The sequence below is a fragment of the Hyla sarda genome, chromosome 2 (genome assembly GCF_029499605.1).
Source record: "Hyla sarda isolate aHylSar1 chromosome 2, aHylSar1.hap1, whole genome shotgun sequence".
Taxonomy (NCBI): Eukaryota; Metazoa; Chordata; class Amphibia; order Anura; family Hylidae; genus Hyla; species Hyla sarda.
Genome location: NC_079190.1, coordinates 495,460,663 through 495,477,300, shown reverse-complemented (window position 1 = coordinate 495,477,300; position 16,638 = coordinate 495,460,663). Strand labels below are relative to the sequence as shown.

The 16,638-nt window shown below is 43.5% G+C and overlaps 3 protein-coding genes across 4 annotated transcripts in view; 2 read left to right on the top strand and 1 right to left on the bottom strand.

Annotated features, from left to right (window-relative positions):
• Positions 1–13,172, top strand: part of LOC130357182 (gastrula zinc finger protein XlCGF8.2DB-like) — a 70,522-nt gene extending 57,350 nt beyond the window's left edge. For both annotated transcript variants that reach the window (XM_056559710.1, XM_056559711.1), the window contains exons 2-3: positions 4,585–4,660; positions 11,866–13,172. In XM_056559710.1, coding sequence (XP_056415685.1) covers positions 4,585–4,660; positions 11,866–12,650 — 861 coding nt within the window. In that variant the 3' untranslated portion in view covers positions 12,651–13,172. The remainder of the gene's footprint in view (positions 1–4,584; positions 4,661–11,865) is intronic.
• The window catches only part of LOC130357179 (zinc finger protein 84-like), a 378,316-nt gene that overhangs the window by 80,484 nt on the left and 281,194 nt on the right, over positions 1–16,638 (top strand). The window lies entirely within an intron of this gene.
• The window catches only part of LOC130357183 (gastrula zinc finger protein XlCGF17.1-like), a 108,160-nt gene that overhangs the window by 64,433 nt on the left and 27,089 nt on the right, over positions 1–16,638 (bottom strand). The window lies entirely within an intron of this gene.

Below are 16,638 nucleotides of genomic sequence, written 5' to 3'. Positions count from 1 at the left end.
ACACTGGCGGCGGATTACAGTGAGTTCCCCGCTTCAAGTTTGAGCTGCGGCAAATTTTCCGCCGCAGCTCAAACTCCTAGCGGGAGACTCAGTGTAATCTGCTGCCAGTGTGAATGTAACCTAAAAACACTGCACTACACTAACATAAAATAAAGAGTAAAACACTACATATACACACGTACACTGCCCCCACTACCACCCCCTCCTTCCCCCCCAATAAAAATGAAAAACATATCCTACAGCAGTGTTTCCAAAACTGAGCCTCCAGCTGTTGCAAACCAAAAACTCCCAGCATTTCCGGACAGCCATTGACTGTCCAAGCATGCTGGGAGTTTTGCAACAGCTGGAGGCACCCTGTTTGGGAATCACTGGCGTAGAATACCCCTATGTCCACCCCTATGCAAATCCCTAATTTAGTCCTCAAATGCGCATGGCGCTCTCACTTCGGAGCCCTGTCGTATTTCAAGGCAACAGTTTAGGGCCACATATGGGGTATCGCCGTACTTGGGAGAAATTGCCTAACAAATTTTGGGGGGCTTTTTCTCCTTTTACCCCTTATGAAAAGGTAAAGTTGGGGTCTACACCAGCATGTTAGTGTAAAAAAAAACATTTTTGTACACTAACATACTGGTGTTGCCCCATTTCACAAGCGGTAAAAGAAAAAAAGCCTCCAAAATTTGTAACGCAATTTCTCCTGAGTACGGAGATACCCCATATGTGGGCGCAAAGTGTTCTGGGGACGCACAACAAGGCTCAGAAGGGAGAGTGCACCATGTAAATTTGAGGTCTAAATTGGTGATTTGCACAGGGTTGGCTGATTTTACAGCGGTTCTGACATAAGCGCAAAACAATAAATACCCACATGTGACCCCATTTTGGAAACTAAACCCCTCACGGAATGTAATAAGGGGTACAGTGAGCATTTACATCCCACAGGTGTCTGACAGATCTTTGAAACAGGGGTCTGTGAAAATGAAAAATAAAATTTTTAATTTGCACAGCCCACTGTTCCAAAGATCCGTCAAATGCCAGTGGGGTTTAAATTCTCACTGCACCCCTTATTACATTCTGTGAGGGGTGTAGTTTAAAAAATGGGGTCACATGTGGGGGGGCCCACTGTTCTGGCACCACGGGGGGCTTTGTAAATGCACATGGCCAAATTCTCTCTCCAAAAGCTCAATGATGCTCCTTCTCTTCTGAGCATTGCAGTTCGCCCCCAGTGCACTTCACGTCCACTTATGGGGTATTTCCATACTCAGAAGAGATGGGGTTACACATTTTGGGGGGTATTTTCTGCTATTATCCCTTGTAAAAATGTAAAATTTGGGGGAAAACAAGCATTTTAGTGTAAAAAAATAATTTTTTTTTTACATATGCAAAAGTCGTGAAACCCCTGTGGAGTATTAAGGTTCACATTACCCCTTGTTACGTTCCCCGAGGGCTCTAGTTTTCAAAATGGTATGCCATGTGCTTTTTTTTTTTTGCTGTCCTGGCACCATAGGGGCTTTCTAAATGCGGCATGCCCCCAAAGCAAAATTTGCTTCCAAAAAGCCAAATGTGACTCCTTCTCTTCTGAGACCTGTAGTGCGCCACCAGAGCAGAGGGTATTTTCTGCTATTACCTTTTTTAAAAATGTAAAATTTTTGCTAAACCAAGCATTTTTGGTAAAAAAAAAATATATTTTTTTTACATATTCAAAAGTCGTGAAACACCTGTGGGGTATTAAGGTTCACTTTATCCCTTGTTACGTTCCTCAAGGGGTCTAGTTTCCAAAATGGTATGCCATGTGTTTTTTTTTTTTGCTGTCCTGGCACCATAGGGGCTTCCTAAATGCGACATGCCCCCCGAGCAAAATTTGATCTCAAAAAGCCAAATATGACTCCTTCTCTTCTGAGCATTGTAGTTCGCCCATAGTGCACTTCAGGTCAACTTATGGGGTACCTCCATACTCAGAAGAGATGGGGTTACACATTTTGGGGGGTATTTTCTGCTATTAACCCTTGTAAAAATGTGAAATTTGGGGGGAAACACACATTTTTTTTGCTGTTTTGGCACCATAGGGGCTTCCTAAATGCAACATGCCCCCCAAAAACCATTTCAGAAAAACGTACTCTCCAAAATCCCCTTGTCGCTTCTTCGCTTCTGAGCCCTCTACTGCGCCCGCCGAACAATTTACATAGACATATGAGGAATGTGCTTACACGAGAGAAATTGGGCTACAAATTTAAGTAGAAATTTTCTCCTTTTACCCCTTGTAAAAATTCTAAAATTGGGTCTACAAGAACATGCAAGTGTAAAAAATGAAGATTTTGAATTTTCTCCTTCACTTTTTTGCTTTTCCTGTGAAACACTTAAAGGGTTAAAACGCTGACTGAATGTCATTTTGAATACTTTGGCGGGTGCAGTTTTTATAATGGGGTCATTTATGGGGTATTTCTAATATGAAGACCCTTCAAATCCACGTCAAACCTGAACTGGTCCATGAAAAATAGCGAGTTTGAAAATTTTGTGAAAAATTGTAAAATTGCTGCTGAACTTTGAAGCCCTCTGGTGTCTTCCAATAGTAAAAACATGTCAATTTTATGATGAAAATATAAAGTAGACATATTGTATATGTGAATCCAAAAAAATATATATTTGGAATATCTATTTTCCTTACAAGCAGAGAGCTTCAAAGTTAGAAAAATGCAAGTTACCACAAAAATTTACCACTATGTTAAAGTAGAATATGTCACGAAAAAACAATCTCGGAATCAGATTGATAAGTAAAACCATTCCAGAGTTATTAATGTTTAAAGTGACAGTGGTCAGATGTGCCAAAAAGGGCTGCGTCCTAGAGGTGAAAATGGGCTGTGTCCTTAAGGGGTTAATTTAAAAAAATATGTTTTCCACCGGAGTACCCCTTTTAAAGAATTTTTTTTAATCATTATATCTAATGTGGAGTCTCGTGGGGAACAACAGTGAGAATTTTACCCCATTTTGGTACAGCCTTCTTTTTTTTTTACCATTTTATATGTTACTCTTTTTTTTGTGTCTCTACTGCATAAGGCTGGGTCCACACTACGTTTTGTCCCATACGGGAGCGCATACGGCAGGGGGGAGCTAAAAGCTTGAGCTCCCGTATGTGACCGTATGCGCTCCCGTATGTCATTCATTTCAATGAGCCGGCCGGAGTGAAACGTTCGGTCTGGTCGGCTCATTTTTGCGCCGTATGCGCTTTTACAACCGGACCTAAAACCGTGGTTGACCACGGTTTTAGGTCCGGTTGTAAAAGCGCATACGGCGCAAAAATGAGCCGACCGGACCGAACGTTTCACTCCGGTCGGCTCATTGAAATGAATGACATACGGGAGCGCATACGGTGACATACGGGAGCGCGAGGTTTTAGCTCCCTCCTGCCGTATGCGCTCCCGTATGGGACAAAACGTAGTGTGGACCCAGCCTTATCTGGAAAGACCATTATACACTTATTTTCATGCAAGACTTCCTTTTTTCCCCTTATAATCTGCAAAAAGGTGTCTCTATCTCTGGCGTTAAGTAATTTAACAATTATTGCCCTTGGACGATTTCCAGCTGGTAATGGCTGGCTAGGTACTCTGTGTGCTCTCTCTATATGGTAGAATGGCGAGTTTTCCTTATCACATACTGATAAAATCCATTTTTGCAGGAAACTCTGTCCATGTCTGGAATTGTACAGGTTACAAGCAAATCCCTATAGAAAATCTCTCCTGCTCTGGACAGTTCGTGTGACGGACAGAGGTGTCAGCAGAGAGCACTGTGGTCAAACAAAGAACTCCAGAAAGAAATACAACTTCCTCTGTAGTATATAGCACCAGCTCAGTTGTATATTTATTTTAGAGTTAAGTTTGGTGGGGCCTATGGGGCAATGTTCCTCATCAGGAGAGTAAATGCTGATTGTTTCCCCTGATTATCATATGAAAAGGTCTCGGAGTATCCCCGGTATCGCTTACAGATGTAAATAGGGGTGACCAATATGTCTCCACCCTGCAATACAATGTGTAAATGAAGGCTGATCCCAGGAGGCCATAGAATGCTAAAACTGGTTGGACAGGTTCTGGCCCCATCATTCTTACTTTACATATTGTAGGTGGGGGAGGGGAGGCCAATCTGATGGTGAAAAGGGTATAAAAGACCCCAGCATGGCTCATATGGGGGGAACTTACCAGGAGAATATACTTGGGACACTGGAGACACTGACTGGAGATAGAGACCTGAGTGTGTGGAGGGTCCATGTATGGTGACTAGAACATCTCTGAGGTGACTGTAAGTAGAAGGAATTATTAGATATTGTAATTGTTTCATATTTGTTGTTTATGTCGTGTGTATATTGTATGTGGGCTGGTAGGGTTGTGTCCAGGGCGGCTTTTTAGTCCCAGTCTGGCCCTGTCTGCGGCCATCACTGAACCCCACAATAATTGTAGGAAAGAGACTGGGATGATTGTTGATCCTATGTGATCACCACTTGAGGAGATCCTTGTGCAGATTGGTTCATACCTTCTAGGGGGGATGTAACGCTCACCTGGATAGAAGATAAACTAAGGTTCCTATATGTTTTTTCCTCAGGTCTATAATATGGAATCTTTACAGGAAAGTTCTGGAGGAACAATGAGTGGACTAGAAAACCCCATATCAGAGAATGGTAAGAGCCTTTCATACATCTGATGTTTTATTCTGTCATTATAAATTGCAGACTGAGGTTCCTTAAGATATTTCTACCTGCATTTTAGTGGTGCAGATGTACAGGGTAGGCCATTTCTATGGATACACCTTAATAAAATGGGAATGGTTGGTGATATTAACTTCCTGTTTGTGGCACATTAATATATGTGAGGGGGGAAACTTTTCAAAATGGGTTGTGACCATGGTGGCCATTTTGAAGTCGGCCATTTTGAATCCAACTTTTGTTTTTTCAATAGGAAGAGGGTCATGTGACACATCAAACCTATTGGGAATTTCACAAGAAAAAACAATGATGTGCTTGGTTTTAATGTAACTTTATTATTTCATGAGTTATTTACAAGTTTCTGACCACTTATAAAATGTGTTCAATGTGCTGCCCATTGTGTTGGATTGTCAATGCAACCCTCTTCTCTATATACTGCTATATACTACTATATACACCGCAGGAGAAATGCTAGCACTGGCTTCCAGTATCCGTATACACTGCTATATACTACTATATACACTTCAGGAGAAATTCTAGCACAGGCTTCCAGTATCCGTATACACTGCTATATACTACTATATACACCGCAGGAGAAATGCTAGCACAGGCTTCCAGTATCCGTAGTTTCAGGTGCTGCAAATCTCGTATCTTCACAGCATAGACAATTGCCTTCAGATGACCCCAAAGATAAAAATCTAAGGGGGTCAGATCGGGAGACCTTGGGGGCCATTCAACTGGCCCATGACGACCAATCCACTTTCCAGGAAACTGTTCATCTAGGAATACTCGGACCTCGGATGGTGCACCACCACATTATGGGTGTCGGGTCCGAGCATTCCTAGATGAAAAGTTTTCTGGAAAGTGGATTGGTCGTCGTGGGCCAGTTGAATGGCCCCCAAGGTCTCCCGATCTGACCCCCTTAGACTTTTATCTTTTGGGTCATCTGAAGACAATTGTCTATGCTGTGAAGATACAAGATGTGCAGCACCTGAAACTATGGATACTGGAAGCCAGTGCTAGCATTTCTCCTGCGGTGTATATAGTAGTAGAGAAGAGGGTTGCATTGACAATCCAACACAATGGGCAGCACATTGAACACATTTTATAAGTGGTCAGAAACTTGTAAATAACTCATGAAAAAATAAAGTTATGTTAAAACCAAGCACATCATTGTTTTTCTTGTGAAATTCCCAATAAGTTTGATGTGTCACATGACCCTCTTCCTATTGAAAAAACAAAAGTTGGATTCAAAATGGCCGCCATGGTCACCACCCATCTTGAAAAGTTCCCCCCCTCACTAATGTGCCACAAACAGCAAGTTAATATCACCAAACATTCCCATTTTATTAAGGTGTATCCATATAAATGGCCCACCCTGTATATTGTATTTTTAGCGCGCATCATAGACAGGGAGTGGTCGCAGGGCAGAACACAGGTCAGGGAGATAAAGTGACACATTTCTGGCGTTCATATCACCCTTAGTCATACTAAAAACTATCTGGCTGCAGCCATGTGTATATAAAGATCACATGATCTCCTACCAATAGGATTGGAAAGCATGTTTACCCTTCACATACATGATCATGAGAGAGGAAAGTATTATAGCATTATAATTGTATAAATAAACATTTTGGTCTCTTTTTATTGTTATCTTGGCTATTTTTGCTCAGCTTGCTGGGTGCTATAGTACCTTACATGTTTTGGTATGCTTTTCTGTCTAGAGAGTATTGCAATTCCCTATATTGTTTGTGACTTTCTTCTCTTGTGATCATGTATGTAAAAGGTTAATATTTTCTTCAGTCACTACGTGAAGAAGATCATGTGATATTTAGATATACATGGCCGGGAATCGATAGTTTTTAGTATGAATAATTTTTTTTTTTTTTTAAGTTTACTTATACAATTATAATATTATAATACTTTCCTCTCTTATGATCATGTATGTGAAGGGTAAACATGCTTTCCATTCCTATTGGTAGGAGATCATGTGATCTTTATATACACATGGCTGCGGCCAGATAGTTTTTAGTATGATTAAGGGTGATCTGAACACCTGAAACGCGTCACTTTATCTCCCTGACTTGTGTTCTGTCATTTTAATGTAATGGAATAAAGAATCTTGGATTTCATCCTATATCTCTGCTGGATCTTCTTGTTCTTATATAGAATCTGTTCCATGTGACTTGTAAGTATCTAATATGATGTTAGTATTGAAGAGGGGATCAAACATATAATTCTGGACACTATAGGCCTTTAGGTGTAACCTCTCTTCTGGGTAAAATCTTTGAAGGTTTTCTAAGAGGTTCTATCCTGAGGTATCTCAGGGACAATAACCTTATCACACACATCAGTATTGGTGTATGAGGGATCGGTCCTGTCAATCCAATCTGATCACATTCAATGAGCAGGGCCGTTCTAGTTGTCTTTGATTCTGTGAGATAGAAAGGGTTAAAAAATATGGGAAAATATGTGTTAATAACTGACTATAAGAAACAGTGAGGGGTATTAAACCCTTTCTACCGCATCATGTACTATAATGATATGGCGGTATTAAGGATGCATGGAGCGGACTTAGGAGCTGAGTCTTCTCTATACATGGTGGGTGCTGGATGTGTAAGGACTTGCTCATTTATATATATATAAAACTCAAGGTGTGTGTATGTATGTATGTATGTGTGTGTGTGTGTATGTGTGTATGTATGTATGTATGTGTGTGTATGTGTGTGCGTGTGTATGTATGTATGTATGTATGTATGTATGTGTGTGTGTGTGTATGTGTATGTATGTATGTTCCACAAAAACTTTCAAACGGCTAAAGCTATTAACATGAAACTTGGCCACATGTTACTTATATGTCAACAACAAACATAGGATAGGTGATTTAACCCTTACTCAAACCCGTTTGCCAGGGGCGGGGCTTATGTTTAAAGTCCTATACAAGTCTATGGGAAATATATGTTACTGCATAACTTCCAAACGGCTGGAGATATTTCGATAATACTTGGTCACATGTTACTTATATGTCCACTTAAAATATAGGATAGTTAATTTAACCCTTAACTACCCCCATTTGTGAGGGTCAGGGTTTTTTTTTTTTTAAAGTCCCATTCAAATCAATGGGAAATGTATGTTCCCATCTAATTTCCGTTAGGCTGGAGCTATTTCATTACCTGGTACACATATTACGAGTCAGGATATGAGGACGGGATGGGAGGTCGAGATAGGAGGTCGGGATAGGAGGTCGAGATAGGAGGACAGGATAGGAGGTCGGGATAGGAGGACAAGATAGGAGGACGGGATAGGAGGACAAGATAGGAGGACGGGATATGAGGACGGGATAGGAGGTCTGGATAGGAGGTTGGGATCGGAGGTCTTGATATGAGGATGGGATAGGAGGTCTGGATAGGAAGTTGGGATAGGAGGTCAAGATAGGAGGTTGAGATATGAGGACGGGAAAGGAGATTGGGATAGGAGGACAGAATAGGAGGTCTGGATAGGAGGATCAGGATAGGAGGTCGAGATAGGAGGATGGGATAGGAGGTCAAGATAGGAGGTCGAGATATGAGGACGGGAAAGGAGGTCAGGATAGGAGGTTGGGATAGGAGGACGGGATAGGAGGACGGGATAGGAGGACGGCATAGGAGGACGGGATAGGAGGTCGGGATAGGAGGTCGGGATAGGAGGACGGTATAGGAGGTCGGGACAGGAGGTCGAGATAGGAGGTCGGGATAGGAGGTCGGGATGTGGGGTCGGGATATGACAACAATATATGAGGACTGCATATGAAGTCAAAAGCTTCCTCCATGGTTTATTTTCCTCCCCAGAAAGGATTAGGAAGGAAAAACCGGGCAACGCCGGGTACTCAGCTAGTAAATCTATATAAAACTCAAGGTGTGTGTGTGTGTGTATGTATGTATGTGTGTGTGTGTATGTATGTATGTGTGTGTGTGTATGTATGTGTGTGTGTGTGTGTATGTATGTTCCACAAAAACTTTCAAACGGCTAAAGATATTAACATGAAACTTGGCCACATGTTACTTATATGTCAACAACAAACATAGGATAGGTAATTTAACCCTTACTCACCCCCATTTGCCAGGGGCGGGGCTTATGTTTAAAGTCCCATGCAAGTCAATGGGAAATATATGTTACTGCATAACTTCCAAACGGCTGGAGATATTTCGATAATACTTGGTCACATGTTACTTATATGTCCACTTAAAATATAGGATAGTTAATTTAACCCTTAACTACCCCCATTTGTGAGGGTCAGGGTTTTTTTTAAAGTCCCATGCAAATCAATGGGAAATGTATGTTCCCATCTAATTTCCGTTAGGCTGGAGCTATTTCATTACCTGGTACACATATTACGAGTCAGGATATGAGGATGGGATGGGAGGTCGGGATAGGAGGATGGGATATGAGGACGAGATATGAGGTCGGGATAGGAGGTCGGGATAGAATGTCGGGATAGGAGGTCGGGATAGGAGGACAAGATAGGAGGACGGGATATGAGGACGGGATAGGAGGTCTGGATAGGAGGTTGGGATCGGAGGTCTTGATAGGAGGTCAGGATAGGAGGTCAGGATAGGAGGTCGAGATAGGAGGATGGGATAGGAGGTCAAGATAGGAGGTCAAGATATGAGGACGGGAAAGGAGGTCGGGATAGGAGGTCGGGATATGAGGACGGGATAGGAGGTCTGGATAAGAGGTTGGGATAGGAGGTCGAGATAGGAGGACGGGATAGGAGGTCAAGATAGGAGGTCGAGATATGAGGTCGGGATAGGAGGACGGGATAGAAGGTCAGAATAGGAGGTTGAGATAGGAGGATTGGATAGGAGGTCAAGATAAGAGGTCGAGATATGAGGACGGGATAGGAGGTCGGGATAGGAGGTCAAGATAGGAGGTGGGGATAGGAGGTCGGGATAGGAGGACAAGATATGAGGACGGGATAGGAGGTCTAAATAGGAAGTTGGGATAGGAGGTCAAGATAGGAGGTCGAGATATGAGGACGGAAAAGGAGGTCGGGATAGGAGGTCGGGATAGGAGGTCGGGATAGGAGGTCGGGATAGGAGGTCGGGATAGGAGGTCAGGATAGGAGGTCAGGATAGGAGGTCGAAATAGGAGGACGGGATAGGAGGTCGAGGTCGGGATAGGAGGTCGGGATAGGAGGACGGTATAGGAGGTCGAGATAGGAGGTCAGGATGTGGGGTTGGGATATGACAACAATATATGAGGACTGCATATGAAGTCAAAAGCTTCCTCCTTTGTTTATTTTCCTCCCCAAAAAGGATTAGGAAGGAAAAACCGGGCAACGCCGGGTACTCAGCTAGTATATACATATATATATATATATATATATATATATATATATGTATATATATGTATATAAAACTCAACGTGTGTGTGTGTGTGTATGTTCCACAAAAACTTTCAAACGGCTAAAGATATTAACATGAAACTTGGCACACATGTTACTTATATGTCAGCAACAAACATAGGATAGGTGATTTAACCCTTAACTACCCCCATTTGCCAGGGGCGGGGTTTATGTTTAAAGTCCCATGCAAGTCAATGGGAAATATATGTTACTGCATAACTTCCAAACAGCTGGAGATATTTCTATAATACTTGGTCACATGTTACTTATATGTCAACTTAAAATATAGGATAGTTAATTTAACCCTTAACTACCTCCATTTGTGAGGGTTGGGGTTTTTGTTTAAAGTCCCATGCAAATCAATGGGAAATGTATGTTCCCATATAATTTCTGTACGGCTGGAGCTATTTCAATACCTGGTACACATATTACGAGTCGGGATATGAGGACGGGATGGGAGGTCGGGATAGGAGGTCAAGATAGGAGGTCGGGATAGGAGGACGGGATAGGAGGACGAGATATGAGGTCGGGATAGGAGGTCGGCATAGGAGGTCGGGATAGGAGGTCAGTATAGGAGGACAGGATATGAGGACGGGATATGAGGACGGGATAGTAGGTCTGGATAGGAGGTCTGGATAAGAGGTTGGGATAGGAGGTCGAGATAGGAGGACGGGATACAAGGTCAAGATAGGAGGTCGAGATATGAGAACGGGAAAGGAGGTCGGGATAGGAGGACGGGATAGGAGGTCGGGTTGGAGGTCGAGATAAGAGGACGGGAAAGGAGGTTGGGATAGGAGGACGAGATAGGAGGTCGGGATAGGAGCTCGAGATTGGAGGACGGGATAGGAGGTTGAGATAGGAGGACGGGATAGGAGGACAGGATAGGAGGACGGGATAGGAGGTCGAGATAGGAGGTCGAGATAGGAGGTCGAGATAGGAGGTCGAGATAGGAGGTCGAGATAGGAGGACAGGATAGGAGGTCAGGACAGGAGGTCGAGATAGGAGAATGGGATGTGGGGTTGGAATATGACAACAATATATGAGGACTGCATATGAAGTCAAAAGCTTCCTCCTTTGCTTATTTTCCTCCCCAAAAAGGATTTGGAAGGAAAAACCGGGCAACGCCGGGTACTCAGCTAGTATATACATATATATACACACATACTGACATGGCCCTATTCACTTTAATAGCCCAAACATAGTCAACTAGTGACAAGTATTGGCCATTTCTTTCATGTATATGAGTTTTTACCAGGACTTTTAATTGTATCAGACTACACTTCTGGTAAATACATGTATATGTGTGGGAAATGGGCTGAACGTAGTCACCTGTCCTGAGATAGAGAGATTTTATTATCTGACCACAAATTTGCACATTGCCTCCAAATACCAACCGGGCAATAAGTTTATTTTAGAAGGGGTGTGAATCATAAGCTCAGAGGGTGTGAATTTGAGGGCAATGTAAATCACCATAAGATTCACTCCCCCTTGTGAAATAAAGTTACTGGGGGAGATTTATCAAAACCTGTGCAAAGGAAAAGTTGCCCAGTTGCCCATAGCAACCAATTAGATCACTTATTTCATTTTGCAGAGGCCTTGTTAAAAATGAACAAAGCGATCTGATTGGTTGCTATGGGCAACTGGGCAACTTTTCCTCTAGACAGGTTTTGATAAATCTCCCCCACTTTGTTTTCTTTATATTCTGTAAGTACCTAGAAATAAGTGAGCTTTTGATCTAAATATGTTGACTGTATTGTGTTTTACTCATTGTATTGATTTTAACATTGATCTCACACAGGAGAGAAGCCATTTTCATGTCTGAAATGTGGAAAATATTTTAGTAAGAAATCACATCTTGTAACTCATCAGAGAACTCACACAGGAGAGAAGCCATTTTCATGTCCGGAATGTGTGAAGAGTTTTAGTCAAAAATCAAATCTTGAAAATCATATAAAAACTCACACAGGAGAGAAGCCATTTTCATGTCTGGAATGTGGAAAATATTTTAGTAAGAAATCACATCTTGTAACTCATCAGAGAACTCACACAGGCGAGAAGCCATTTTCATGTCCGGAATGTGGAAAATATTTTAGTAAGAAATCACATCTTGTAACTCATCAGAGAACTCACACAGGAGAGAAGCCATTTTCATGTTCGGAATGTGTGAAGAGTTTTAGTCAAAAATCAAATCTTGAAAATCATATAAAAACTCACACAGGAGAGAAGCCATTTTCATGTCCGGAATGCGTAAAGAGTTTTAGTCATAAATCAAGTCTTGTGGGACATATGAGAACTCACACAGGAGAGAAGCCATTTTCATGTCCAGAATGTGTAAAGAATTTTAGTCATAAATCTAGTCTTGTGGATCATATGAGAACTCACACGGGAGAGAAGCCATTTTCATGTCCAGAATGTGTAAAGAATTTTAGTCATAAATCACATCTTGTGCATCATATGAGAACTCACACAGGAGAGAAGCCATTTCCATGTCCGAAATGTGTAAAGAGTTTTAGTCAAAAATCTAATCTTGAAAAACATATGAGAACTCACACGGGAGAGAAGCCATTTTTATGTCCAGAATGAGTAGAGTTTTAGTCATAAATCAAGTCTTGTGGAATATATGAGAACTCACACAGGAGAGAAGCCATTTTCATGTCCAGAATATATGAAGAGTTTTACACAGAAAGCAACTCTTTTACATCATATGAAAACTCACACAGGAGAGAAGCCATTTTCATGTTCAGAATGTGGAAAATCATGTACTGAAGAAACAACTCTTGTGGGACGCCAGAGAACTCACACAGGAGAGAAGCCATGTTCATGCTTGGAATGTGGAAATGTTTTAGGCTGAAATCACATGTTTTTAAACATCAAATGATTCACATAGGAGAAAAACCATTTTCATGTCTGGAATGTGCAAAGTGTTTTACTAATAAAAAAAAAAATCTTGAGGGACATCTGAGAAGTCACACAGGAGAGAAGCCATTGTCATATATAGTATGTGGATAATGTGTTAACCAAATATCAAATCTGTGGATCATCTAAGAACTCAAACAAAGGAGAAGTTATTTTCATGTTTAAAATGTGTAAAATATTTTTGACTGAAATAAAATCTTGTTGATCATCTCAGTCTATCTATATGGGAAATGTTTGTGAAACATCTGAGAACTCACACAGGGAAGAAACAATAGTCCTGTGCAGTATCCTGTAAATGTTTTAGCCAGAAATCTGGTGTTGTGGAAGATCTGAGAGCTGACTGAGGAGAGAAGTCATTAGAATGTTCAGACTAGAGATAAGCAAACTTTTCAAAAATTCGATTCGGCCGATTCGGCAAATTTTTCGAAAAAGTTTGTTTCGATCCCAATTTTTTTGTGGCGAATCTATATTAAAAACGGCTATTTCTAGCCTACATACAGCCTCTATAGGGGTATAGAACACTTTGCTGTGTTCTAAAATGCATATGGAGTGTGCTGGGGTAGTGAAATAATACTGTTATTCCGAATAACATGCAGATTACCGGCATCGCATTTAGAATCACTGCCGCACAGCAGCACAATGATAGAGCCTGGAGGTGGCATCAGTGTGAGGAGACCATATAGTGGCTGAATGACACAGCGTGGAGGTGTTGGCAGCATGAGGAGACTATATAGTGGCTGAATGACACAGCTTGGATAAGGCTGAAGCATGAGGAGACCATATAGTGGCTGAATGACAAAGCGTGGAGGAGTTGGCAGCATGAGGACACCATATAGTGGCTGAATGGCACAGCCAGGAGTTGCCAGCAACATGAGTAGGCACTAGGCCTTCACAATCCTTAAGATTATAAGATGAATTTAGAAAGTTAAACCGAAGATTTTGGATAGCAGGTGCTTTCCCAGACCCAGGTGCAGCAGCCCCATCAGTAAACCAGATATTGCCTGAATGACACAGCCTGGAGTTGGCTGATGCACGAGTACACACCAGGCTTCACAATCCCTAAAAAAAAACACAAGCAATTTAAAAATTTTGGAGGAAGAAGATTTTGGATAGCCGGTACTACCTATGATAACTGTCACGATGCCGGCTGGCAGGTAGTGGATCCTCTGTGCCAGAGAGGGATTGGCGTGGACCGTGCTAGTGGATCGGTTCTAAGTCACTACTGGTTTTCACCAGAGCCCGCCGCAAAGCGGGATGGTCTTGCTGCGGCGGTAGTGACCAGGTCGTATCCACTAGCAACGGCTCAACCTCTCTGACTGCTGAAGATAGGCGCGGTACAAGGGAGTAGACAGAAGCAAGGTCGGACGTAGCAGAAGGTCGGGGCAGGCAGCAAGGATCGTAGTCGGGGGCAACGGCAGGAGGTCTGGAACACAGGCTAGGAACACACAAGGAAACGCTTTCACTGGCACAATGGCAACAAGATCCGGCGAGGGAGTGAAGGGGAAGTGAGGTATAAATAGGGAGTGCACAGGTGAACACACTAATTGGAACCACTGCGCCAATCAGCGGCGCAGTGGCCCTTTAAATCGCAGAGACCCGGCGCGCGCGCCCTAGGGAGCGGGGCCGCGCGCGCCGGGACAGGACAGACGGAGAGCGAGTCAGGTACGGGAGCCGGAATGCGCATCGCGAGCGGGCGCTACCCGCATCGCGGATCGCATCCCGGCTGGAGACGGTATCGCAGCGCACCGGGTCAGTGGAGCTGCCCGGAGCGCTGCGGTAGCGAGAGAGAGGCGAGCGCTCCGGGGAGGAGCGGGGACCCGGAGCGCTCGGCGTAACAGTACCCCCCCCCTTGGGTCTCCCCCTCTTCTTAGAGCCTGAGAACCTGAGGAGCAGACTTTTGTCTAGGATGTTGTCCTCAGGTTCCCAGGATCTCTCTTCAGGTCCACAGCCCTCCCAATCCACCAAAAAGAACCTTTTTCCTCTGACCGTCTTGGAGGCCAGTATCTCTTTCACTGAGAAGACGTCAGAAGAACCGGAGACAGGAGTGGGAGAAACTAACTTGGGAGAGAAACGGTTGATGATGAGTGGTTTAAGAAGAGAGACATGAAAGGCATTAGGAATACGGAGAGAAGGAGGAAGAAGAAGTTTGTAAGAGACAGGATTAATTTGGCACAAGACTTTGAAAGGACCAAGATAGCGTGGACCCAGTTTGTAACTGGGGACACGAAAGCGGACATATTTAGCGGAGAGCCATACCTTGTCTCCGGGAGCAAAAATGGGAGGAGCTCTTCTTTTCTTATCGGCAAACTTTTTCATGCGAGATGAAGCCTGTAAAAGAGAATCTTGGGTCTCTTTCCATATGGTGGAAAGATCACGAGTCACTTCATCTACAGCGGGCAAACCAGAGGGCAAGGGAGTAGGGAGGGGGGGAAGAGGGTGACGGCCGTACACCACGAAAAATGGGGATTTGGAGGAAGATTCAGAGACTCTAAAGTTATACGAGAATTCGGCCCATGGTAGAAGATCTGCCCAATCATCCTGGCGGGAGGAAACAAAATGTCGTAAATAATCACCCAAGACCTGGTTAATTCTTTCTACTTGTCCATTGGATTGAGGATGATATGCAGAAGAAAAGTTTAATTTAATCTTGAGTTGTTTACAGAGAGCCCTCCAGAATTTTGACACGAATTGGACGCCTCTATCCGAGACTATCTGTGTGGGCAACCCGTGAAGACGAAAAATGTGTACAAAAAATTGTTTAGCCAACTGAGGCGCTGAAGGAAGACCAGGAAGAGGGATGAAATGTGCCATCTTGGAGAATCGATCAACGACCACCCAAACAACAGTGTTGCCACGGGATGGGGGTAGGTCTGTAATAAAATCCATACCAATCAGAGACCAAGGCTGTTCGGGGAAAGGCAGAGGATGAAGAAAACCAGCGGGCTTCTGGCGAGGAGTCTTATCCCGGGCACAGACAGTGCAGGCTCGCACAAAGTCCACGACATCCGTCTCCAGAGTCGGCCACCAATAGAAGCGAGAGATGAGTTGCACAGATTTCTTGATGCCTGCATGACCTGCGAGATGGGAGGAGTGACCCCATTTGAGGATTCCGAGGCGTTGGCGTGGAGAGACGAAGGTCTTTCCTGGAGGAGTTTGCCTGATGGAGGCTGGAGAAGTGGAAATCAGGCAGTCAGGAGGAATGATGTGTTGCGGAGAGAGTTCAACTTCCGAGGCATCGGAGGAACGAGAGAGAGCATCGGCCCTAATGTTCTTATCGGCAGGCCGAAAGTGAATTTCAAAATTAAATCGGGCAAAGAACAGAGACCACCTGGCCTGGCGAGGATTCAGCCGTTGGGCAGACTGGAGATAGGAGAGGTTCTTGTGATCGGTGTAAATAATAACTGGAAATCTTGATCCCTCCAGCAGATGCCTCCATTCCTCAAGTGCTAATTTAATGGCTAGAAGCTCTCGATCCCCGATGGAGTAGTTCCTCTCCGCCGGAGAGAAGGTCCTAGAAAAAAACCCACAAGTAACAGCATGCCCGGAAGAATTTTTTTGTAGAAGGACCGCTCCAGCTCCTACAGAGGAGGCATCAACCTCCAATAGGAAGTGTTTAGATGGGTCAGGTCTGGAGAGCACGGGAGCCGAAGAAAAG